General features: G+C 42.6%; 1 protein-coding gene across 1 annotated transcript in view; it reads left to right on the top strand.

Annotated features, from left to right (window-relative positions):
- Window positions 1-24,654, top strand: part of ABCB7 (ATP binding cassette subfamily B member 7) — a 43,012-nt gene extending 18,358 nt beyond the window's left edge. The window contains exons 5-16 of the mRNA XM_074147437.1: window positions 4,925-5,057; window positions 5,487-5,755; window positions 6,610-6,698; window positions 6,782-6,869; window positions 7,994-8,168; window positions 9,560-9,717; window positions 10,270-10,433; window positions 10,606-10,735; window positions 11,244-11,415; window positions 14,589-14,692; window positions 17,109-17,216; window positions 19,998-24,654. Of these exons, the coding sequence (XP_074003538.1) occupies window positions 4,925-5,057; window positions 5,487-5,755; window positions 6,610-6,698; window positions 6,782-6,869; window positions 7,994-8,168; window positions 9,560-9,717; window positions 10,270-10,433; window positions 10,606-10,735; window positions 11,244-11,415; window positions 14,589-14,692; window positions 17,109-17,216; window positions 19,998-20,216 (1,809 nt within the window). The 3' untranslated portion in view covers window positions 20,217-24,654. The remainder of the gene's footprint in view (window positions 1-4,924; window positions 5,058-5,486; window positions 5,756-6,609; window positions 6,699-6,781; window positions 6,870-7,993; window positions 8,169-9,559; window positions 9,718-10,269; window positions 10,434-10,605; window positions 10,736-11,243; window positions 11,416-14,588; window positions 14,693-17,108; window positions 17,217-19,997) is intronic.
- Window positions 24,655-25,797: the final 1,143 nt, after the last annotated feature.

Below are 25,797 nucleotides of genomic sequence, written 5' to 3'. Positions count from 1 at the left end.
AGGTCTGGTTTTTTTCCCTTGGAAGATTTGTATTATGACACACTTTAAATTTTTATCTTAAATATTTATAACCCATCTAGATGTGCACGATCTGAAAGATGCAACAGGGAGACAGGTGAGAGGAGTACACGAGGCATTACGTGTTTTCAGACACGTAGATTATCCTGCTCATGTTCTACATCCTAGTTTTTTTATTTTCCATGTTACCTCTCCCGTTTTTTGTCGTCTTTACTGGGGGGTGTGTAGTCAATGCTTCTTTATCTTTCTTTTTCTTCTGTCCCTTTTTCTTCTTCTGAGAAGCTGGATTAAACACACGAATATGACAAACTCTCTTGTCACCTCTGGCAGCCCCTAATGCTTTTTGGCCTCTTGGTCACAGCCCAGGCGTGTGTTATTCATGAGCCAGAGAAATCTCTCAGACGATCTGCGTTTCTGCTGACTGCTAATTCCCTGAGTTTCAGGAGAGAAGTTGTTTGGCAAAGGAGGCAAGACACAAGTCTGTATGATCTTGGTGTTGGAGCCCTTTTTGTGAGGTCAGATGGAGTTAGAGAATTGCAACAAACCTTTGTTTTTTGAGAAGTTTCAGGAGAAAAGTGTTTTTAAATTTTTAATTTTTTTTTCTCTTAGTGGAGAAAGTACGTTTCGGGACATCACTAAATTCAAAGGTGTGAAGCCAGACGCTTCTTCCCTCGTTTAGACCACATTTTGTAGCTTCTTTAGCAGCTTTACCCTTGCGAGGGGTGGAGTTTTCTGTTTATATTTCCACAAATGGAGCTGTTGGATTGTACGTTTACACTGGTCCAGAGAGAAATTCAGTCCTCTTCATGTCAACGTTTCTCATTGAATTATTGGCAAAAGAAGAGTTCACTGTGCACCAGTTCTATCTTGCTGAGGCTCAGTCTGTCACTAATTCATCATCCTTATTAACGAAGAAATACCGGGAAGAGCAAAAGGAAAGATAAGACTGTTTGCCTTAAAAGTGGTGTAGTCCCACGAGGGAATAGAGAGGATGATGCATTGTCAGCTTAAAACAGTGCAGTCGCTTAAAAAAAAAAATGTTTAAGCTCATTTAAGCGTGATGCATTACAGCGTAACGCGCTGTTAAATGCGGGCAATTGAGTTGGGATGATTTCATGGGTCCTCTATTTGCTTTCCAATAAATTCAGGCAAGGATAGGCTATTCATTCAAAACTATAAATAGAAAACGTATAAAATTATATTAAAAGGGCCTTTTTAATGGGATTTGTTATTAAGCTTTCAGGCATTAGGAAGGGGAGGGAAACCTATATACATGTATGGCTAAGACAGTTGTTTGCGTGGTTGCTTCAACAAGGGCAAGTGTAGGGTTCTGCACCTGGGGAGGAATAACCCCCTGCACCAGGACAGGCTGGGGGCTGACCTGCTGGAGAGCAGCTCTGAGGAGAAAGACCTAGGAGTCCTGGTGGACAACAGGATGACCATGAGCCGACAATGTGCCCTTGTGGCCAAGAAGGCCAATGGCATCCTGGGGTGCATCAGGAAGAGTGTGACCAGCAGGTTGAGAGAGGTCATCCTTCCCCTCTGCTCTGCCCTGGGGAGGCCCCATCTGGAGCACTGTGTGCAGTTCTGGGCTCCCCAGTTCAAGAAGGACAGGGAACTGCTGGAGAGGGTACAGCAGGGGGCTACAAAGATGATGAGGGGCCTGGAGCATCTCTCTGATGAGGAGAGGCTGAGGGACTTGGGTCTTTTTAGTCTGGAGAAGAGAAGACTGAGGGGGGATCTGATCAACACCTATAAATACTTAAAGGGTGGGTGTCAAGAGGATGGGGCCAGTCTTTTTTCAGTGGTGCCCAGTGACAGGACAAGAGGAAATGGGCACAAACTGGAACATGGGAAGTTCCATCTGAACATGAGGAGGAACTTCTTTCCTGTGAGGGTGGCAGAGCCCTGGCAGAGGCTGCCCAGAGCGGTGGTGGAGTCTCCATCTCTGGAGACATTCAAAACCTGCCTGGACACGTTCCTGTGCAACCTGCTCTGGGTGGACCTGCTCTGGCAGGTGATGATCTCCAGAGGTCCCTTCCAACCCCATAGCATTCTGTGATTCTGTGCTTTTCATAATGTACCTCCACGTGATTAAAGTTTTTTGTTCTGTGCCAGCAAGTCTGGGCTACAGAAGAGATGCTGTGAGTTTATGGAGAAGACTGACCTTTTGTTGCCGTTAATGTGAACGTGATCCCATTGACTTAACAAATAGAGTAGGAACAGCCTCTCATCTCTCTTGCTATAAACTTTGTAAAATTAACTTTTTTTTTTTTTATTATTAAATTACTGAAAAGCAGACTGTCTTGATTGCTAATGAAATGCGATACCAAGCTGCCTTGTTCTTATTCAGGCTTCACCCTCCAGGAGTCAGAATAACTATAACCTGAGACCAGGCTTTAAATTTCATTTAAAACTCTATTGGGTAGAATTATATTGATGTAAGAGAAGACATTTCTGCAAAATTGTAGGCTGTTACCGGTTAAATTAATTGCGAGTGGAGAACTGCACTTTAAAGAATACATCTCTTTTTTTCTTTAAATGGACTTTAAAATATATCTGTAGTTCTATTTCTAAACTACCTGTAGTGTAACGCAGTCTGCTGAAGAGTAAAATCCCTGCAGAGGGATTTGTGAGATTCTGCAGCAAATCAAGACAATCTGCATTACAATACTCTGATTTTTCTACTGAGTACTCTCTCCCAGGAAAACCTCCGCTCTGTCGTGTTGGTCACCAGTGTAACGCACACGGTGGTATATTTGTCTTTATTAAGAACAAAATACCACCCAAAAATTGAGTTTCAGTAACTCTGGAGGGAAAGTGGGGGTTTTTGATTATACCGGGGAAGGCAGGCAGGGATTTGGATGTCGGTATTGTAAAGATTCGGAATCTCTCTTAATGCAGCCCCAGTTCTTTGTGGGGCTTTATGCTTGAGGTCGAAGCATGTGATGGCAGGAACCTGTTCGTCTGCTGTTCCAATTGAAGGTGTCAGACATTATTGTGTACCGCTGCTTTGATGGTATCTGGTGGCTTTCTGCAGATAATGCTACCTCACCTCTTTTTTTATTTTATTTATTTTTTTTTTAAATGGAGATTTCCCCAGTTCCCATCTGTGAAAAGGGGAGCCGTAGCTCAGTGACTCAGACTTGCACTGGATAAATTTCAGAAGAATGTATTTCCAGTAGGACATGATCTTTCAGCCATTTTCTTTTTCCAGTCCCAAACTACCCAGTAATAATCTCGCCCAGATGCTCTCGGATCTCATCTGTCTCCTCAGGAGTTGTCTGGATTGTGCTGTGTTCAGAAGTTGGTAGTTGGGATTTTTCTCTCCCCCTTTTTTTTTTTCCTGCTTAGTGTATTTCATAGAGGAAACCCAGGAGGGAAGAGGAGAAAACAGATTCCTTCCTTATTTGCATTTAAAACTTTTGCCTAAAACAGTGTTTAAAAAAAAAAAAAACAGATTTGAATAAAAAAAAATAACTTAAATTTTTTTCTTTAACCCTATAGTTAAAAAAAGTATTTTCAAAACTCTGCTTTCCCCCCTTGGTGAAGCACCACCCATCTTCCACTGCTTACAGTAATTTGTAACACTGGGGATATTTGCTACTGGGCTGGTGGTTATAATTACTAAAAGGCTGTTTTTCCAGCTTGAAGTTGTGAAAGACTTTACCACTCTCTTCCCTTGAAACCTAGTTTTCTCCAGTTAATTTAGGGTTTTTTCCCTGGGCTTTCAGCTCTGACAGACATCCCTGAGTACAACTGAGATGGAGGTGGGTATACAAAGCATTTGGTGGAGAGAGCTGAGATATCTTCCTCAATCTGGTTTGGGTTTTTGCTTCTTATGTAAAATAATTTGGAAAAAAATTGTGGGTAGATGACAGATATCGGAAAAAAACCCCAATCCACCCAACTTTAAGCAAAGTCACTGCCAAGTATTTTAACATCAGCTGTGATTATAAGATTGTAGGTTTTAACGTACTCGTTCAACTGGTAAAAAAGTTGTATACCTTGGGTTCGAATTTTCACAGTTAGAACCAGTTTGAAATAATGAATTCTAGTAGTTATACAAAGTTTGACAGTAAATTTTTTTTCTTCTTGGTACGAGCGATGTAACAACGGAACACTAAAAAGACTTAAGAATTTTATGTGTTCTTTAAGATTTTTGGTGTTTTCTCATGCTACAATTGTGCAAATTGAAAAATCCTAAAGTTGGTCTGTTTCCATATCTCGCTGTCTCACTTTTTGGTGGAGGAGACGCCACTGTTGGAGGGGACACATTTGGGTTCTGGTGCCCAGCACTGGGTTAATGTAGATATTAAGTTAATGTTTATAGTGATGTTACGAATGGAAAACATCATTTAAATATTAAGGTAGTATTAACGGAAGAGCCAAAGGATAGGCTAACTTCTTTTCTTTGACTTCACTAGAGCTTTGGTTTGATACATCTCGATGAAACCGTGTTAGCAATACATGGGTGAGGTTTTTCTTTTGTAGAAGTGGTTCTTCATACTGAATATTGTATCACAGAGAGCAAACGCGACCTGTGCTGACGCCATAATTCAGTAGCGTTGGGAGCGTGCATCCTGCAGCATCTGCTGCTTGATTTATTTCCTGGTCTTGCCGTTGCTGTACCGAGTGCTCAGCCTCGGTTCAAGTGCAGTTTATTTAGGATAGAAATTGATATCTAGAAGGAGCCTGCGAGAGAGACAAACTAACCGTGCAGTCCCAGGAGTAAAGACTTGATAGTGTGGAGAATATGGTGCTTGAAATCACGAGAGCCATCTCGCCCACAGTGAGTGGTTCGGAACTGGACGTAACAGTAGAGCAATTTCAGAAAAAATAGTCGTGCTACGTATATATTTTTTTTTTAATGCATATGGAGTAATTGGTGTTCTTATGCTTTCAGGCCATGAATATATTGGTTCCCTTCATGTTTAAATACGCTGTAGACAACCTCAACCAGGTGTCTGGGAACGTCCTCAACCTCAGCGCTGCACCAAATACGGTGGCCACGGTGGCAACGGCTGTTCTCATTGGCTGTAAGTGATATTCCCAAATTTCTTGGCAAGTGTTAACGTTCTTCGGTGAGAGCGGGATGGTAGGAGAGCTAAACATCTCAGGCGGGTATTTCATCGTGTTGATGGCTCCTACGATGTTCTTTCAATGTTCTGTGACCTCGCTTCTGATATTCCAATTAAAAAAATGAAATAATGCTCATAGAAACGATTCTGGATTGTAAATCCTACCCTTTCTTCTAACGAGCTGCAACAGAAGCTGATTTCCGGTGCGCACACGATGGTTTGTAAGTGAAAAATAGCATAAAGTTGTGGACTAATTAAGTATAAATTACCTTTGAACTAAAAACGTTGAAAATATATAACGAATAAATCTAAAGTAATTTCATGCATGAAGGGAAGTTGGAAATAAAATTATTTTCATTTTGTAAACTTTTTCATCTCTTTTTTTAGATGGTGTCTCAAGAGCCGGGGCAGCGTTATTTAACGAGGCAAGAAATGCGGTATTTGGGAAAGTAGCTCAAAATTCAATCAGAAGGATAGCGAAGAATGTTTTCCTGCATCTTCATAACCTGGATTTGGCGTTCCATCTGAGCAGGCAAACGGGAGCTCTCTCAAAAACCATCGACAGAGGAACAAGAGGCATTAGTTTTGTTCTCAGCGCTTTAGTGTTTAATCTGGGACCCACCATGTTTGAAGTGGCGCTGGTCAGCGGAATTCTGGTAAGTGGGGTTTATTCCGGAGTTGGAATTGTCTCCTTTAGGAATAATACATTGATTATCTTTTAATAAAGTCTGCTGAGTATTAATAATTGAACTTACAAGGGGGTTGTGAAAGCAACTACTGTAAAGGAGAACAGTCCATCCATAATTTTCAAATATTAGTTACTTGAAATCGGCTTATTTGAAATTATTTTCACATTTAGCACCAGTTGTCAGCCTGTGATATTTACGTGGATAGTTTTTAATGTTTTTCTTCAGAATTGTTGAAAAAATGAAATCGGAAAAGTAAACTGTGCACACAAGTGTGAAATAGATTTGGGTAAATACTGGGGAAGCAGAATATAAACATCCAGAAATGTTGTGTCTTTAATGTGTTGAGGACAGAGGAGGGAGTGATTATTGTCTCTTCTGAATAACGGTCTTTTTCTTACCCAGAACTTAGAAGTGAAAATTATCTTTTGGAAAATAGGTGCCTCCATCTTGTAGATTTTAAGCTTAATAAGCTCAATTTTAAACTTTTCTTTTATAAATCACACTTAACGTCTTTGAAATCAGGGTCTTTGGATATTTATATCCTAAAATCTAAATCTCGATTGTGTAGCTTAGACTAAATTAAAAGCAAGAACCTTGTTTTGTTTATTACCCTTCTTTTTAGAAGGACTTAATCAAACTTGGATGTAACAATCCTTTTCCTTTTGAGTTTAGGCCTGTATTTAGTCCAGCTGCTCAGAGCAGGGAGCGTGGTGGGAGGGACCTTCCGAGTTCTTGTCTGGGGCAAAGCTATCAATTTTGAGACAACAGTGAAGTTTTGAAAATTACGACTGTTTTTTTTTCGTCTCTTTTCAATATTCTAGTACTACAAATGTGGTGCGGAGTTTGCTTTGGTAACTCTGGGGACGCTGGGAGCCTATGCGGCGTTCACGATAGGGATTACGCAGTGGAGGTAAGGCAGCCCCTCGGGTTCATGGCGGTGCTTGGAGCTGCCTCAGCCCGAGCCCTTGACTGTATTAAACCTTTGTTTTCCAGGACTAAGTTCCGGATAGAAATGAACAAAGCAGATAACGACGCGGGTAACGCCGCGATTGACTCCCTACTGAATTATGAGACTGTGAAGGTAAGACCAGTCTTTACTACTGGGCTCTTTGTCTGGCTTCTGTCAGCCCGGGGAAAGCGAGTCGTAAGATTCATCTTTTACGGGGCTGCCTGTTTGGAGCAACAGCGTATTTCAAAAACATTATTCATTTGGAGAGTAGTCTGTGATATTGACAGAGCAGCACGAAAGTTGTTAGTGGGGCTTGAAAAAAATCTATTTACTAATGGAATGAGAAGTTTCTTTCATGGCTGAATCACTTTGACCATCAGTTTCTGCAAAATTCAGACTTAAAGTCTTGAAGAAGTCTCGTGGCTGCCCCATCCCTGGAGGGGTTCAAGGCCAGGTTGGATGGGGCTTGGAGCAACCTGGTCTGGTGGGAGGTGTCCCTGCCCAGGGCAGGGGGTGGCACTGGATGATCTTTAAGGTCCCTTCCAACTTGAACAACTCTGTGATTCTAAGAGGCATCTTTTCACGTTTGCAAAATCGTCTTCTGAACATTGGCCTGCAGCATACTGTCTCCTCTTGTTTTCGTTACCTGTTGCGGTTTGTGACACTCCATGCCATGTTTGCATGAAAGAACAGGTCTCTGTTGGTTGTTCTAAAACTACTCTTAAAAAAATCCCATGGACAGCTTTGATGTTGTCCAGGCTCCTGCTTATTTTATGCTTCCTGTAATTGGAGAGCTAGAAAGGGAAAGGTAAGTGGTGAAGTCATCTGTGAAGAAGGAGCCAGAAGTAGACACGGTGTGGGAGGTTGTGTTCTAGAGAATTTCCCATCATCCCAGTAACAAGGATGTTCCAGTACATAGTGGACAGTAACTTCTTCTTTTAGTTTCTAGTTTCAGCTGGTGTTTGGGTTTGACGTTAATGGGGTAGAAGTTCTGCAAGACGGACACCCAGTGTCAGTAGTAGTGTGGTGGGATCTCCATAATGTCTTGTTTCCCAGTATAGAACCTGCTGGGGTTTGCTCATGGTTCTTGTCTTCACACACTAATCTTTTATCGTCTTTTTTTAACTGTGAGAAGTGTTGAAGTGGGGTTTTGTGTGTGTCTGTGCACGCAGGATGGTTATACTGAATTTTGTAACTAGTTAAACAGAGTCCGTGTTGTTTGAGAGTGTGATGTGTTATTTTTGTGTGTACCACAGTATTTCAATAATGAAAAATACGAAGCCCAACGGTATGATGAATTCTTGAGGAAATACGAAAATGCCTCCCTGAAGACTACCTCTACCTTAGCTCTCCTCAACTTTGGGCAGAGTGCTATATTTAGCATTGGCTTAACGGCCATCATGGTGCTTGCCAGCCAGGGCATTGTTGCAGGTAAGTCGTCTGTCTGTAAGCTAAAAATTACTCTCCTTTACCCGAATTCATCCATAATTGAGGTGTTCATTTTAATTAACTTATGCTTGATGGGATAGTAGTTCATTCTGAGAGTTTTTGCTTGAGAGTTTTGGGTATTTCTGCTTCTTGGAGTATTATTAATTCCATTATACATACATATATATAAAACTTACTAGTGTGGTTTTATTAGAATCATTTTTAAAAGTTTAGCAGTTAGAGAAAGATCGTAAGAAAATGTAACTTAAGGAAGTTTCCGTTGAAGGATTGTGAAAGACGCTTACATAAATAGAGATACTTCTGTCGACCTTCTGCAAAGATCCTTTCTCTTTACCTTTCTTCCTTCCCCTGTTGGCAAGATTTCAAGCTTTTCCCCAATGAGTACACACCTGTGTGCCGTCTCCAGTAGTTTTATTACCAGTGCTCTTCACTCTCCTTAGATTAATAAGGGCACATTATTAAAATAATTGTTTCCATAGAGTTTTTCATCTATATTTGTCTAATTTACTATGCAGAGTAAAGCCTGGTCGTTGGGAAGACACAGTCCAAGCTAGGAATGCAGTATTGGAGTGAGGCTCAGCTAAATTAAGGTGGTTTTAGAGTAAAAATAGTGGTGCTTATGGTTACACGGTGAATGGATAAGTCAGTGGGTGCAGTTTATGGCTCTCCTTAAGAAAATTTTTAAAAAATAATAAAGAAATTTAAATAAAAATTAGCCTTTTAGCAGGATGGTAGAAATACAACTTTAAATCATCTTTCTGGACCTGTTTCAGCTGAAGTGACCCAGCGCTTACCTTTACCTACTGTGTCATCCTGAGCGTTCCCTTGAGCAGTGTGTTTGATGTGAAGCTGCCCCGAGGTTCTCACCGTATGGTCTGGCAGCTCTGATGTGCAGTGTGTGAAATTCCCCTCTCAACCGAGACAATTCCTGTCATTTAGATTTGTCTACAGTTGTACTTACGATTGTCTTTCCTGATCCTTGCTTTCATATATTAATTCCTCCAATTCTAACTTATTTAGGCCCCTTTAGGTTTCTTTCTGTGAAATTTGTAACTTTATAATCTGATGTTTTCCATGAATTTCCTGATATGCTGCCTGTCTTACTTTCCAGGTGCTATTATATCTGTTAAGTGAACATTTCTTAAGTGAAATCCATACAAACATTGTCATTCATTTCAGGCACTTTCCTATATAAAATCTGAACTTCTGGGAGTGCGTTTTGTTTAATTTTGTTTACTATTTAAACATCTGGCTTTAGAAATGGGATAAAACAAATTAGACTTGATTGACTTGGGTTATTTTTTTAAAATCTTTTGGTGCTTTCCTAACAAGACAACCCTTCAAGTCTCCTTATTCTCTCCTTTTGTCTCAAGGCAGCCTTTCTGTTGGAGATCTAGTAATGGTGAACGGATTGTTGTTCCAGCTTTCTCTTCCCCTAAACTTCCTGGGAACAGTGTACAGAGAGACGAGACAAGCGCTTATAGATATGAACACCTTGTTTACGCTTCTCAGTGTAGATACCAAAATTAAAGTAAGTAGCAGTTTATTTGCCTAAAGTACCTGGGTATTTACTAGGGCTGTTTTCTGGCAATGCCGTTGTTTCACCCCGTTTTGTTACCTGCCAGGTTTAATTTCTAATCGAGAAAACTGTTGTGTGTTCTGTTCTGCCTCCTCTTTAAGTGCAGTTACTGCAAAAGCAGCTGCTTTTTTTCTTGCAGAACCTTTTAGTGACAGCAAAAGTTGCTTCACGGAAGCTGTGTTTGTACTGAGATTTTTTTTTTTTTTTTATTTAAGTATTCGTGCCTTGTGCTTGAATTTTTACTTGTAATTAACGATGCAGAATTTATTACTGCAAAAGAAGTTGTGAAGCAGAGTGTTTGCAGCAGAGTTTTTTTTACCTCCTTTGGGCAAAAGGAGGAACAAACCAATTTCACTTGCGTGGTAGATGATAGTTATTTTTGACATATCCAAGCTGGGAGTGTCTGTTTGCCTTTTTCTGAGTTGGGAAATGGACTGTTGGGCTTCTTGAACCGCTTGAGATACTTTGTGGGCAGCGCGTAAGGTGACACTCTTCTTTTAATAGGACAAAGAGCTGGCTCCACCCCTGCAGATCACGCCCCAGACCGCTGCCATCGCCTTTGATAATGTGCATTTTGAATACCTGGAGGGGCAGAAAGTCCTTGCTGGAGTGTCTTTTGAAGTCCCTGCAGGAAAGAAAGTGGCCATTGTAGGAGGTAGTGGGTCAGGGTGGGTAAATGGACTAAATACGCCAATCAATGATGCAGAATTTTATTTCTTAAATGCATTTTGTTCTTGTTTTTCGCTTTTTATAATTTTTGTTTGTGACATCAGTTCTGTTTGGAGATTGTAGATGCCAACCCAGGAATGTAACATTAACTTAAATTCTTTTCAATTTCAGGAAAAGCACAATTGTGAGATTATTATTTCGTTTCTATGAACCTCAGAAAGGAAATATTTATGTTGCTGGACAGAACATACAAGACGTCAGTTTGGAAAGTCTGAGGAAGGCGATAGGAGTCGTACCTCAGGTATTGCCAGGTTTCATTCTCCCCAGACAGTCCATCGTAACAATCAATATTCCAATCAATATTCCAACAATCAATATTCCAACACCGTGGTTCAACAAAGGCTGATCCTAACACAGTGGTGTCGCCTAGTTCCTTTGAAAGTCACTGTGCAGGTTTTGGGGTGGTTTTTTTTCCCCCAGGAAATGTTCGGTCTTTATGTGCATCATCACATAGATCCAATTTCTGAACTGTGTTTAAGCCTCTTCAGGAGAAACTGCCTCCAGCTCTAAGTGATTTAGCTTTATAGTTGATTATCACCCAGAATGAGTTAGCAAAGTGGTAAAAGTATGCACGACAGATGTGTTTAGGATACAAAATGCACTAATCCCATTTTTGGGAAAAGACATTTCCCCAAATATTTTGTAGAGAAATATAACCTACTCTGTATTGATTTCTTCCATGGACTAGGGACAGTTTTAAAACTATTTTTCATGGTTTCTTGTTTAAAATACTCTTTCCGTAAACACAGGACGCTGTTCTCTTCCATAATACCATCTATTACAACCTGCTCTATGGCAATATTGGTGCAACGCCAGAGCAGGTGTACGCCGTAGCGAAGCTGGCGGGGATCCACGACGCCATTCTCCGAATGCCAAATGGGTACAACACTCAGGTTGGTGAGCGAGGACTCAAGCTCTCAGGTGGGTTCTTCAGTGCACGAGGTCTTTGTGTCCCTCAAAGTTCAGGGCGTGGTTTATTCCTCAGTCAGATTTGCTTTCACAAGATCAGGTTCCTGAAAGCTGTAGCCGTATGTTGAGGTCTATATTGGATACTGGGAGGAATTTCTTCATCGGAAAGGCTTGCCAAGCCTTGGAAGAGGCTGCCCAGGGCAGTGGTGGAGTCCCCATCCCTGGAGGTATTTAAAAGCCGGGCAGATGTGGTGCTGAGGGACATGGGTTAGTGGTGGCCTTGGCAGTTTGAGGTTAATGGTTGGACTTGATGATCTTAAGGGTATTTTCCAATGTAAATGGTTCTATGTCCCATTCTAAATCAGAGAAGTGTATGTGAGCGTGTTGGAGTTTCCTTCTGACCTCGAGACTCCTTTAGCGGAGCCTTTCTGAAAATGGGATGTGCCTTTACCCCATCCTTCACTTTGTGCTACCACTACGATGGTCAGAAGCACCCATCTAACAGTGCTTGAACAAAAGCGGTGTTTAGAAAGGGAAGTGGGTCCTTTTTCTGTTTTGCTTGGTTTTAAAGAAAAAAGTATGGAAAATACTTCTCAGGAGAAAGACACTGCATTTCTGAGGTGATAGAAGAGCGCTCAGTGGGCATCTGCCATTGAAGTAGCAGCTTCAGTTTCCAGTTTTCTACAAGTTAGAGGAGTATTGGCAAACAGGAGCAATAAGGAAGCTCCAGTAGCGTTGGGGTAACGCTCTCAGAAACGTCTGCTCACCTCGGGCTTCCTCAGATTGCGCATGGGATTGATCTTAAATGCACTTGTGTGCTCAGCTCCTGGAGGATTCGATTCCGTGGGCTTCTTGCTTGCAGGCGCCAGTTTGTTGTTCTAGGTTGGAATGTGGAGGTACCGTGTCCGCTGTGTCCCGGGTGCTTCTGTGAGACCAATATTGTCCTTGATAACGAGAGTTGTCACGACCGGAAATGGTTTAGCTGTTTAATGGATTGGAGATGACAAATGCATATCTTCGAGTTCCTTCAGTGGCTCTGTACAAATACGGCATCTGCTACTTTGAATCTCTGTAGTTTTCTGAGTAGTAAAATGCCTCCCTAAATTGTAATAAAGGTATTTATTAGATTAATTTCTGAATCGGTTTAATTATTTTTTTTTTAAGTTGAGTGAGGCTTCTTATACTTCTAGTCTAAGAAAAACACAAAGTCCTGACTTGTTTTCTCTTTTTTTTAGATAATATATTGTATGAGAAATAGGGGGAGTGAAAGCTCTGTGACTTTAAGTGGTCCTCTTTGAAATCCAGGCATTTTAGATAATGTGATGGGGGGAAAAAAGGAGGGGTTTGGGACCAGTGACATGGTGGGTGTCTCAGTGAGATGACAATTAACGTGGGTCCCGCACGTGTGACTGGTGGCAGTGACGTGTGGGGCCAGCGGTGTGGGCCCTGGTTCTGTGAAGAATGAAACCTGTTCAGTGCAACAAATGATTAGTTTAAAAAATGTAAGTAAATTGGATTCTCCCTGTATGCAAAAATTGGGTATGTTATGGATTCCTTCTGGTAAGTGAACAATTTACTACTTTGAGGAGTGACATTGGAAAACGACACGGTAAAAGTGCTGCCTTGATGCTTTAAAACTAGTGGAATTTTATTTTTTAATAATTGGCAAGAACCTTAATCCAAACAGACCTCCCCAACGGCAGGGCAGCAGCAGGATAACAGGCCTCAGGGTCTGAGTTTCTCTCCCCTGGGGTGGTTTCCTTTGCCGGGGTGGTAGGAAATTGGGCATTAGCAAGTCTTAATTGCAATGAGACATGGTTTAGTGATGGGTTTTATCAGAGCTAGGTTGATGGTTGGACTAGATGAGCTTAAAGGTCCCTTCCAGCCCAGACAATTCTGTGATTCTATGAGAACTTCATCAATTTAACTGGTGAAGTCAGCATTTAGTGCAGTCCTTACCGCTCTCGGTGATTGATTCATCAAGAGTAGATAATGAAAAACAAGCCAGTTTGGCTTTTTCAAGCAGAATCCATTTCAGTGTTCTGTGATAGATGTGTAATAGACAGAGCTTTCATGACCCAAACGCTTAACGTGCTGCGGTCCCGAGTATGAATGAACACGGAACGAGTCGATACGTTACAAATGTAAGGAAAAGACCTTGGATTTTGTTATTGTAGTGTGTCTTTCAAACCCGGATATTGTCAAGCTGTGAGTTTTGAACACGTTTTAAAGGAGAGAGAGTAAATTAAAATAGACTGAGGAAATTGTACAATTCTAATTGCTACTGAGTTCTGCCAAAGACAGTTTAAAATTTGAACTGCAGCGTTATTATCAGCCTTTTAAATGGTTTATTAAAGCACGTTCCCTACTGATAGGGACGGAACGTTAACAAGAACGTAACGGTATTAAATGGAGAGTTTTGAAGTCTCTAATAAAACAAAGGAGGACACGTGCACGAATGTGAAATGTTTGCGTCGCACACCAAATGTTTAGCAGATTTTAAGTTTGGAAACGCACCTGTTTTCCTGTCTGGAAAAGTTGTCCGAAGTTATTCTGGAGTAGATGTTGGCTGGAAGAATTGTGAAGGAAGGAAACGAGTCTGAAAGTCGGTCACGTCAGAAACCATCAGGCAGTAGACTGCAGAATGAAATACCGCATTAATTGTGTTCTTTACTGAAATCTGCTGGTTTAAGCTGTTGGGTGTGGACGCTAAGTCTGGAGTGGAAAGTTTAGATGAATTTCAAGGAGAGACCTGAAAGAAAAATATGTGTGCATGATGCATGGGATCAAATACAGGATGGACAGAGCGTCGTGTGTTTGGGAGGGAGAGCAGGATGGACATGTGTGAATTTACCGTTCAGGGTAAATGAGGTAAATGGTGAACGGAGTGAGTTACTGCACATCGTCCTCCGTTACCTGCTCTTGCCATGTACCAGATACAAAATACTACTCTCTCCTTTTCTAAAGGGATTAAGCAATCCTGAATCACTCGGGATTTACCAGGGAGCAGGAACTTGTGTGATATCTTACGCCACATGTACAGACCTTTAGCGGTAGCAACTATGATGTATATTTTAAAAAAAAAAGAATCAACCCCCAAACCAGTCCTGTCTGCTGTTGAATTGAGAATATCATGATTTAACTTAATCTTTTTTTTTTTTCCCCCCCTTTCCCCTCCTATTTAGGAGGAGAAAAGCAGAGAGTTGCAATCGCTAGAGCAATGCTAAAGGAGCCACCTATTTTTCTCTATGATGAAGCCACGTCATCTTTAGATTCAATTACAGAAGAGGTAAATTGGGATTAAAAAATGTAAAACTTACATGGTGTAATGTCTGATTCTGATGCTTTTTCCTTGTTCTTTTCCTATCAGAAAGGATTCTGTTCTCTTTGCCAGGTGGCTATTGGGTATTTTCCTACTATTATTGTTAAAAGATCCTGTGTCTAAGCCCTTTTCCTGGAGGCCAGTGCAGAGATGCTCAGTCTCTGTTTACCTTGAGACACAGTGAAGAATATCCCCTCTGTCTCTGGCTGTATTTTGAGGTCCCTTTCCCCATTAAACGTTCATCCCTTGAAGCAGTTACAAATGCCTCCTGAAGTGTGAAGCTTTCCCATCCGCTTTAAAAGCTGTTTAGGTGCCACCTAGCATTCATTAAAAATGTCTTATAAATAATTGTGACGTAACGCAGAACAGAAGACCTCTTCATTGTTGTGGAGCACCTTTCTGAGATGCAAATGGGGTAGGTGTAACCCGCAGTGCTGCTATTAATTAGCATTCCTTTCCCAGGAAGGGCTGTGACACGCCAGAGCCTCGTGCCACAGATGCTGCGACGCGACCACGGCGACTGCGTCAGGCTTCGCCGCTCCAGCTTTGCTTAAACACAGAACTCTCAGCCCCAGCAGTGATTTCACAAACTAATGGCACCAAAAACTACGGCTACAGCCGTGTTTATGTTCGCTTATGCAGATTATTGGGCGAATTTATTGACCTGTAATCACTAAATTACTTTCCAGCTACAGGCTGGAGAGGTGGGCTCGTGCAAATTGCATGAAGTTCAACCAAGCCAAGTGCAGGGTCCTGCACCTGGGACGTGGCAACCCCAGGCACAAATACAAGTTGGGTGGAGAATGGCTGGACAGCAGCCCCGAGGAGAAGGACTTGGGAGTGCTTATGGATGAGAAGCTCAACATGAGCAGGCAGTGTGCACTGGCAGCCCAGAGAGCCAACCGTGTCCTGGGCTGCATCAGGAGAAGTGTGGCCAGCAGGTCTCGTGAGGTGATTCTGCCCCTCTACTCTGCGCTCGTGAGACCCCTCCTGGAGTACTGTGTCCAGCTTTGGAGTCCTCAACACAGAAAGGACATGGACCTGTTGGAACGGGTCCAGCGGAGGGCCACGAGGATGATCAGAGGGATGGAGCACCTCTCCTATGAAGACAGACTGAGAGAGCTGGGGTTGTTCAGCCTGGAGAAGAGAAGGCTCCGGGGAGACCTTATAACAGCCTATCAATACCTGAAGGGAGCCTACAGAAGAGCTGAAGAGGGACTCTTTGTCAGGAAGAGTGGTGACAGGACAAGGGGCAATGGTTTTAAATTGGAAGAGAAGAGATTTAGATTAGATATAAGGAAGAAATTCTTTACAGTGAGGATGGTGAGGCACTGGAACAGGTTGCCCAGGGAAGTTGTGGCTGCCCCATCCCTGGAAGTGTTCAAGGCCAGGCTGGATGGGGCTTTGAGCAACCTGCTCTAGTGGAGGTGTCCCTGCCCATGGCAGGGGGGTTGGAACTAGATGATCTTTAAGGTCCTTTCCAACTCTAACCATTCTATGATTCTATGATTAAGAACTCGGCGTACAAACTCTACACCTCTATAGTACAGCGCTTAAATCTAGTGCAGCTTCCCCCTCGGACCAGAAATGTTGGTGACACACACGATGCTACTACTCGGATTCCTTTTCTATTGTTTTGCTGATTTTTGGCCAGAATCGTAAGCGAAGCTGAAAGTTTCACAGCAGAACTGCGCTTCACAGCCAGCAAATGAAAACAAGTCCTTTCCACAGCGATCTCTCTGGTGATTGGAATGGTTTCTGACTGAGGCAAACGTTTTTCAAGAAAATAAAGGAAAAGAATAATAATTTTTGCCCTCACTACTTAGTGTAGTGAGAGCACAAATTCCCAATTAGCGTTGCCGGCATCTGGATGTGGTTTGGGAAGGTGGAAGGCTGCTCACAAGGAAAGCTGCGGATAGATATAGATAGAAAATTCCCAGGATCGCTTTAACTTCATGTTCCACGCTGGCATGATATTTTTTTCTTTAACTTTCATTGACTGGAAAATATTACCGTGATTTATTATTTTGACGTGCCTTTACCGCTGTTTGTGGTGTTTTGTAGAACGGCTGCACGGGGAAGTGTTTCCTGAAATCGTTACACTTTGTCCTTTATCCCTTGGGATATCTGTGGCGGTCTATGAATAAAGGGGGGGTTTTTTTGCAGTTTGAGGACCGTTTCAGAGCCACAGATATTTCATGCTTGGGATTCTTCTGGCTCTTCTGTAGATACTTGTAGCTGTGTAATTGTGCAGCTGTAGCAGTTCTGGAAATGTTTCTCAAAACTTATTTACGGTAATTTGCATATTTCCAGGCAGGATTTTATTTCTCTTCGTACCACCCAGCAGCGTGTAAGAGTTTTCCTCTCTGTTTTAATCTCGCAGAACATTCTCAGCGCCATGAGGGACATGGTGAAACACCGCACGTCGGTTTTCATCGCTCACCGCTTGTCAACGGTAGTGGACGCCGATGAGATCATCGTGCTGGATCAGGTGAGGTCATCGCCCCGCGATGCGTCATTTTCACAGAATGTCAGCGCTTGGTTTAAAGAGTCGCCGTGTTCCTTTTGAAATATTGTACTCCCAGGAGCTACTGAGAGCTCTTCCTTCGGAAATGAACCACGTTAGAAAACTCTAACCCAAGCATATATTTTATATATTTCTGTTCTTCGCAACTAACAGTTTATCAGTTGCAGAAACCTGCATGCGTGACTCTCCTTTATGTTATATTTTTACTTCATTTGCATAGTTCATTTAATTACATGTTCTTTTTAGGGATTATGACAAATTTCACTTGATGCCCTGCGACTGGTTTAATATTGCATGTTTTTAGTCTGGTTTATTACATGCTTCTGTCAGATTTAGGTTTCCTAGTGTGTTCCCCCAATTTATGCTTCATTCTCGTTACCGAGTGTCTGGTTTTCGCACACGTCCGTTGGTTTCTTCCTTTCAACAGGAGAGAGGGCAGCGTGTTCTGTTTCTGTGCAGATAAAACTGCTGTAGGATCGTTCAATATAATTACGTTATAAATCTGAACGCCGTTCTTTACTGTACTTGTAGAAAAGCGTGATTGTTCCTGTTCTTTATGCTTCTCGTAGGAAAAAGAAGAAAAGTTTCAACATTTGATTTACTAATATCACTCTTTGGCTCCTACCTCATCTTCAGTCTGGCCTAAGTCCACTTTCTTCCCTATTAGCCAGATCTGGCTATAGATTTAAAATCAACAAATGTCCTTATTATAACTTCATAGTTACTCTTTTAACTGATAATGCTGAAACTGCAGTGCTCTAATCTGCTGATAATAGATGTTAAACTTATCTCTGCATTCGCTTTTTCACTCGCTATTTATACGCTTGTGATCACAGGTGTATTTAGTGACTAAAATACGCCTCTCTAAAAGAACATAAATTATTCCTACAGTACCTTAAATGATTTCATGGGGAATTAGAACAAAATCTTACGAAACGGTGACATCCACCTTTGCTATATCAATCTCAGCTGCACATGAATCTCAGATCGAAGTGGTGGAATAAATCGCTCGTAGTGCTCTGTGGAGATTTTATTTGGTTTAGATCTGCTTGTTTTGTCAGCTTTTGCTGGAAAAAAATCATTTGCTAAGGTGTATCCTTTATGTAAGTGCATGTTAAAACATCTTGCAAATGTGTTTTAACGTGATAAAGGCAATCTGCGACTTTTTGTTTTCGATGCAAGTTTTCACAGCTTACTTGAGAGCGTGTTTTGTGTTACAGCGTAACTGTTACATTAAAAATAAAAGCACAACCTAAAGCTGTAAAACAGCTCGGGCGCTCGCTTCCCTCGACGAGGGGGGTGTAACGGGGATTGTGAATGAGTTGGGGCAGCGCCGTGGGTGCCCGGTTGCCCCGGGAGGCGTCGCTGCCTTTCGCTCGGCAGAAAATTGCCTCTCGTCGTCCCCCTTTGATTGCTGAGCTCCGGGAGAGCAACAGGGTAACTAAGGCTGAGTCGCGGGGATGGGACGGGATGGCGGTGACTGGTTTTGCTCAGCAATGGAAATGCGGCATCACAATTTCAGCGCTTTTGCCTAAGTAAAATCAGAATAATTCTTGAGTGAGTAAAAAACCCCATCGTATTAATGATACTGATCTGGATGCCATGAAGCTGAACAGAGAACTTAGATTTTTTTGATGATTGTTCAAGAGTTACTTTTTTTTTTTTTTTTTTTAAAAAGGCCATAATTCAAAAGCTTAGTCTCTACCTACAGTGAACTCTCTAAATTAACCACTTGAAGTTTTTAGATAAATTCTGCAGTGATGTTGGTCAAGTGTGTATTTGTTCGGATTCCACCAGCACGACTGGTAATAGAAGTGACGAGACCTAATTTTTTTTCCCAGCATGTTCGTCAGCCGCCGTCACGAGGAGGTAGATTTAATTGTAGATCAGAATTTAGAACTAATATGAAATCCATGTAGTTGTCCGTCTAATGCTGACTTTTCCCAAAAGAAAGAATAGCTGGAGAAGGAATACATTATTTTAATTTGAAGTCAGTGAATGTAAATGTGTATCTCGAGGTGAGAAGATGAGTCTGGTTTTGGAGGGTGGTGGCGTTTCACCGTCTGTGGGGCTTGAGGAGTTCTCTCCAGCTCCTCCTTCCCCTTTCCGCACCGAGAGTCAATAAATCCTCTCTGCTCTGGAGAATAGCGCAGAGGAACTGAGCTCGCTCCATTTTCATGACGGCAATGGCAGTGACACAAGTTACTGAGCACCCATCTAAAAGCACAATTTACACTAATTGTTTTTAGGATTTGATTTTTAAACACTTTTTGCTCTAGTACAAATCCCTCTCTGTGTGTGCTCTTTCCTTTTAGCTTCTTAGTGTGTGGTTGTTGTCACGCAAAGACAAATACATGTTTGTTTTGGTACGTTCATGGGACTTTTGCACTAGTAGTTTAACACCTTGCTCCTCGTACAGAGGTCTGTGTTTATTTTAAATAACTCTTCCAGTTTATGTAATAAAATTTTCCATGTTTGTGGGCTGTAAATTTTGTCCCCGTGGACAAAAGGCATCGACGTTCCCATTGATGCGAGACTGAGAAGAACAAGGCTCCTTGGTTTCAGCTTGCGGTGGGACACAAATCAGCGCATCACATAATTCATTCTCTCGTTGCTGTCCCAAGCTCCTTCTCGCTCAGAATGGCTGCAATCTGTGCTGTAAAACCGCAGCACGTATGTTGGCGGTATTTATATTCCTAAAGATCCGGTAATATTGATTCCTGACTTATTCCCCTTCCTTTACAGGGTAGGGTCGTGGAGCGCGGGAGACACGCAGAGCTCCTGGCAAGTCCTAACAACCTCTATTCCGAAATGTGGCACACGCAGAGCAGCAAAGTACTGAACAGTCACAACAATCCCAATTGGGAGGAGAGGAATAAACGGATCTCCAAAGAGGAGGAGAGGAAGAAACTAGAAGAGGAGGTTATCAATAGCGTGAAGGGCTGTGGGAACTGTTCATGCTGATCGTGAGCCTGGATTAATCTTCTCTCACAGGTGAAAAATGCACAAGATGCCAATGACGGGCGGCTCTTGTTTCTTAGCGTTCAAAAACTTCCTGGGTTTTGCAGTTTCGGGGTTTTACAGTTTCTCAGAGGGACGTAATTTCAACCAAAGGAGTTCTATTTTTACATCTTTAGAAATCTCTATTATTCAGTGGCATCTGCAAGAGCTGGGCTTTTTCAAAAAACTTTAAACTTCTCGACTAAGAGTATAATTTATGGCAGTTTTTAGGCATTGGTAAGTTCTCCCGGTAGTCACTTGAGGTGGATTATTAAATTGTAAACAGATTTGTCCTTGATTTACATTATTTCTCATCATTAATGATTGATAAATATGTCATGTTTTAATTGTAATTGGGCTAATTTGGACTCATTTGCTAGTGAGGAAGATGCAATTTAAACTCTTCAGCGCTGTTCTGGTTTAAAATGTTCTTCCTTGTAAAGAATAAGAAAAGCCTCAACAGAACATTAGAGGCTTCTTGTAGCAAACTAAATATTGGAATTATCCGTCTCTCCCTTCAGAAACACCTTCCGTACTGGGCTCTCAGGAAATGTATTGGTATTATTCTAAAAGAAAACTTGACAGTATTTTTAAGAGCTTGCAGAAATCTGGAATTGACAAAATATTGTGTGACTTCACAGAAAAACATACAGTGTTGTATGTAAATACGAAGAATCGCAAGTTTCCCTTAAACGAAAACAAAATGTGAGCTGAGGATTCTGTATCCCCAGCAGCTGCTCTAGTAGTCAGAGCAGAATGCAGTCACTTCTACGTCACTCATGGTCTTAGGGAGCAATTAAGATTCAATAAAGACTTCCATAAATTTCTCTTATGTCATTAATGTATGAGAAAATGACCTGGATACTGTTGGAAGCGTTGCTGTAAAAATCTCCTCGTTTCAATAGTCAAAACTTCTTCAGTGTCAAGAAACCTCAGTCTTTGGGATTTGCAGGACGTTTCAGGTGCGTTGGGTTTGCGTGGCCAGGTGTTGGTAGCGGGGGGGCTGCAGGGGTGACTTCTGTGAGAAGATGTCGGAAGCTTCCCCCAGGTCTGGTGGAGCCAATGTCAGCCAGCTCCAAGACAGACCCGCTGCTGGCCGAGGCTGAGCCCATCAGTGATGGTGGTAGCGCCTCCGGGGTGACATTTTTAAGAAGGGGAGGGAAAAACTGCTGGGTGACAGCAGCCGGGAAAGAGGAGTGAGAATGTGGGAGGAACAACTGCAGACACCAAGGACAGTGAAGAAGGAGGGGAAGGAGGTACTCCAGGAGCTGGAGCGGAGATGAACTTGCAGCCCGTGGAGGTCCCCAGGGGAGCGGAGATCCACCTGCAGCCCAGGGAGGACCCCATGCTGGAGCAGGGGGATGCCTGATGGACCCCCTAAAGAGCCCATGCTGGAGCAGGCTCCTGGCAGGACCTGTGGCCCCATGGAGAGAGGAGCCCACACTGGAGCAGATTGACTGGCAGGACCTGTCACCCCGTGGGGTGTCCAGTCTGTTCCTGAAGGACTGCACCCCGTGGAAGGGACCTCACGCTGGAGCAGTTCCTGAAGAACAGCAGTCCACAGGAATGACCCACGTTGGAGAAGTTCCTGGAGGGATGCCTCCCATGGGAGGGGACCCCACGCTGGAACCGGGGAGGAGTGTGGAGGAGGAAGGAGCAGCAGAGACAAGGTGTGATGAACTGACCACAGCCCCCATTCCCTATCCTCCTGCGCTGTCGGGGCGAGGAGGTGGAGAAATGGGAAGTTGAGCCGAGGAAGAAGGGGAGGGGTGGGGAGAAGGTGTTTTAAGGTCTCATTACCCTACTCTGACTTTTGATTGGCAATAAATTAATTTCCCCAAGTCGAGTCTGTTTTGCCCGTGATGGCAATCGCTGAGTGATCTCCCCGTCCTTATCTCCGCCCTGGAGCCTTTCCTTGTATTTCCCCCCTGTCCAGCCGAGGAGCGGGTGATGGAGCAGCTTTGGTGGGCACCAGGCGCCCAGTTGGGGTCATCCCACCACGACAGGGTTGAATTTTCATCCCTTATCTCTTCAGGCAGATCTACCGGATCTACTCATCACTAGTCATTCTGGTCTAATTCTTCATGTTGAATTTAAAAATAAAAATCTTTCCCTTGGATGCTAAAAAAATAGGTTGGTTGTTTTATTTTTTTCCTGGGGAATCATACCAGTATAATTATACACTGATATAATTACGTTTGTAAATTAGATGCAAGATTTCTCAGTGTGGGCACTTTGCTAGTGCCCAGAGTTTGGTGCTTCTGGAAATTTAGTTGCAAATAGTGTTTATTTTTTTGTGTTATACCTTTATATAAAGGAGTGAAACCTTTGCTGTCTTTTCTGCTTGTCACTCCTTTTCTCTTTTTTTTTTTTTTTTTTTTAAATGATGGGTGAAAAAAAACCCCAACATGGCATCAATCTCCAGTTCGAAATTATTTTAAAAGTCTCCCGAATGCAAGGACTTTTCTTTTCATCCTTGGGGTGCAGAAGTGAAGGCTCGTTAACGTAGCGGCGGTTCAGAATTCTTCCAGCTTACAATCTTCCTTTTATTTTCACTAATTGTCTCCTTTTTTAGTTTCTGACAGCAGAAAGGTTGACTCTAAAGGTGTCGTTATCTCTGAACTGCCAGAAACACTTTAGCAAAGGTTTATTAAAAACTCTTTTTACGAGGCATTTCCCTTTCCTGGATCGTGGTTAATAAAAACCCCAAACAATGCCTCGTCCCTGCCCAGTCCCTGCCCAGTCCCTCCCCGCCCCGCGAGAGCTGGGGTTTGGAATTAAATAATTAGTCCCCTGTTGCATGCGGCGGGTCACGTCCAAAGGCTGGAAAGAGGGATATTTCAATCCTCAAGATTTTTATTTTTTTTCCTTTGGCACAAGTGTTAGAAATGTCGCCGCTCTGAGCGATGAGGAGAAGGGTTTTTCTCGGTGAACAGTTGTCCCTGGGGCAGGGTTAGGGCTCCTAGTAACCGTCCGCAGAGCTTTCCATCCTCTGAAACCAAAAGCCATTTTAATGCCGAATTTCACTCTTAGTGAAGAGTTTTCAGATGAAAAAGTGATTGTGCGAAGCCAGAACGGCTCTTCCACCGGGGATGGAGTTTGGGAGCACTCCGAGAGCCTCGGGCGTTACAGGTTTGGAACCGGGACCGTTTTCAGATGGTAAATACCAGAAATATCAACGTTTGTTTAAACCTGCGTTTCCTGTCTCGGCCATCGGCTGCAGCTTCGTCCAACCTGCAGCAAACTGGCTGACGGGAGGCGACTCCTGACAGCAGCGTCTCCTAAAAGAGGAGGCCGATCCCACGGCAGAATATTTGTTTTAAAGAATTGCGGCGAGTTTCTGGAGGTGACTGAAAGCTCTCCGTGTCACGGAGCTGCTGGATAAACATCCCTGGCTTGTTTGTGGCTTTGCCTGGATGCTCTCTGCGCTCCTTGCAGTATTTGGTGGTTCTCTTGGCTGCTAGAAAGTAAAACTTGTGCTCTCTCAATTTTTTTCACTTTAATTTTTATTCCTATACTATGACTCCAAATGTCACCGTTTGAAGCACAGGAGGGTCTGGGCTTCGGAGAGGCTCCCGCTGCAGTGCCCCGACTCGTACGGCAGAGCCTGTGGCATCTCTCTAACGAGCCTCACAGTTCCTTACGGAAAATGGATTTATTTTGGAGCTCTTTGACAGACTCTGTGGATCTCGGTGATTCTGCTCATCAGTAATCCGGAACATCACTTTTCTAAACAGCAGCTTTTCGTATTCTGGACTTTTAGCTGGTTGTTTTTCAAAATTCAAGTCATCTACTACCATTATCAGATCCCTGTCTGCAGTTTTAGAGTGGAAAAAGCCATTTAATTCCCCCCCTCCCTTTTCAGTCTCTGTTTTTAAAGGAAATGTGTGTGAAAAACGGACTTAAAAATAGGCGGCTTCTTGCAGCGTATAGCCATCTATTAACTGTGAACTTAGAGAATTTAATTTTAATTCCCATGTAAAAGCTTATTAGGCCCAGGATGTGAAGACGCGACACAAAATTTTGGCTATTCCAACCCCCAAGTTGGAAAACTTAGTGGTTGCTGGGGAGGTTGTTTTGCTTTTTACAAATGGAAATTCATAACTCGCCACTTGCAGCTGGTCCCTCTGTTTGCTCTCAGCAGTTCTGTCCTGTGGATTAGGAGTTACCCAAATCTCTTAACATTGAGATTTTAAATTATCTTCAAATTTCTTTTCAGAACGAAAATGTAAAATGTACATTGTACAGTCGGATGGTAGATATTCAAGAACAGCAGCAACAAAAAGCTAGTTTCAGATCATATTGTGTAAACATTCTGCTGGAAGACTTCTCACCCTGCCTCCCGTTGTTCAGCTGTGTATAGATAATTATTACTAAATAAAGGATTTATCTTTGTGAATAGAAATGGGTGTCCTGTCAGAATGGCTCTTCCAGCTTTGCAGCCGTTTCCAGAGGAAACGCTCCCTCGCTGCTGTGGAATTAGGAATAGCGGTGATTTTAATAACAGCGATGGGAGTAGGGCCCTTCCACTCGGAAGCTTTGAACTGACCTTTTGGGTAAAAGCAACTCTTCGCAGCGCTTGGTAATGCCAAGGTGGTAACGAATTGGGGGGGGTGCGTTAGCGTGAGGCACCCAAATTCCCGGTGATGGATGGGAAGGATCAGTTGATACAATGCCCCCCCAGTTCTGCTCCTTATATCCCCCCAGCTTGCAGCGTATGGAGCTGCACAAACATGGGAAGAGCACTGGTTGAATGCATCGTGCTGATGAGAGTAAAAATTCTTGTTAAAAGCTTGGCTGTTTCTTACTATAAAATACTGTATTTTTGTAAACGTAAACTCTTGTGAACAATAGAAGATCTGTTTTAACAATTTGCTTGAGCCCTTGAGATGACACCGCATGTAACTACTGCCTGGATTTCTCTTTGTGCAGCTCTAACTCCAGTTTCTCACTATCAAATAAGAAAGCAGGAAATGGGGTTTTTATTTATTTACACGTAATTTTGATAGTTCTGATGCACTTGCACCATATTGATCTGAGCTCCAACAGCCACTGGTCCTGCTGTCACTGTCCCACAGCAATTGTCACCGCTGTCTGCACGCTCTGGCACAGGACACTACGGACAGAGGGAGGTGGGACCCTGGCACAGGCTGGGCTCATCCAGACATGACGGGGTGAACTTCCAGCTGCTCTTCCCAAACGTTCATTTACTATATCTTTAAATCTTGTAATGGTACTGTGCAGGAGTACTCCATAAAGGCTTACTGACAAAAAAAAGTCATTAATTTTTAAGGGGAAAGAGCTGTAATGGGAGTATGTTGGTTTTTTTTTTCTTCATGTATACATATAACTTCTATTAGTGCTAATTTGAGTTGCATGTGTGCATCAAGGAAAACAGTAATTACAAATCCAGCATTTTCTAATCTTCACATAAATTAGGAATCATTTTGAGGTTACCATGCTCATTTAACATCCCATCTGTGTTCAAACAATGGTTGCAGAAGTGATAATTTAGTATTCTATCGATTATCTGCTGCTTCCCAGG

Source organism: Numenius arquata, chromosome 5, assembly GCF_964106895.1.
Source record: "Numenius arquata chromosome 5, bNumArq3.hap1.1, whole genome shotgun sequence".
Classification (NCBI taxonomy): Eukaryota; Metazoa; Chordata; class Aves; order Charadriiformes; family Scolopacidae; genus Numenius; species Numenius arquata.
This window is presented reverse-complemented; position numbering and strand designations above follow the sequence as displayed.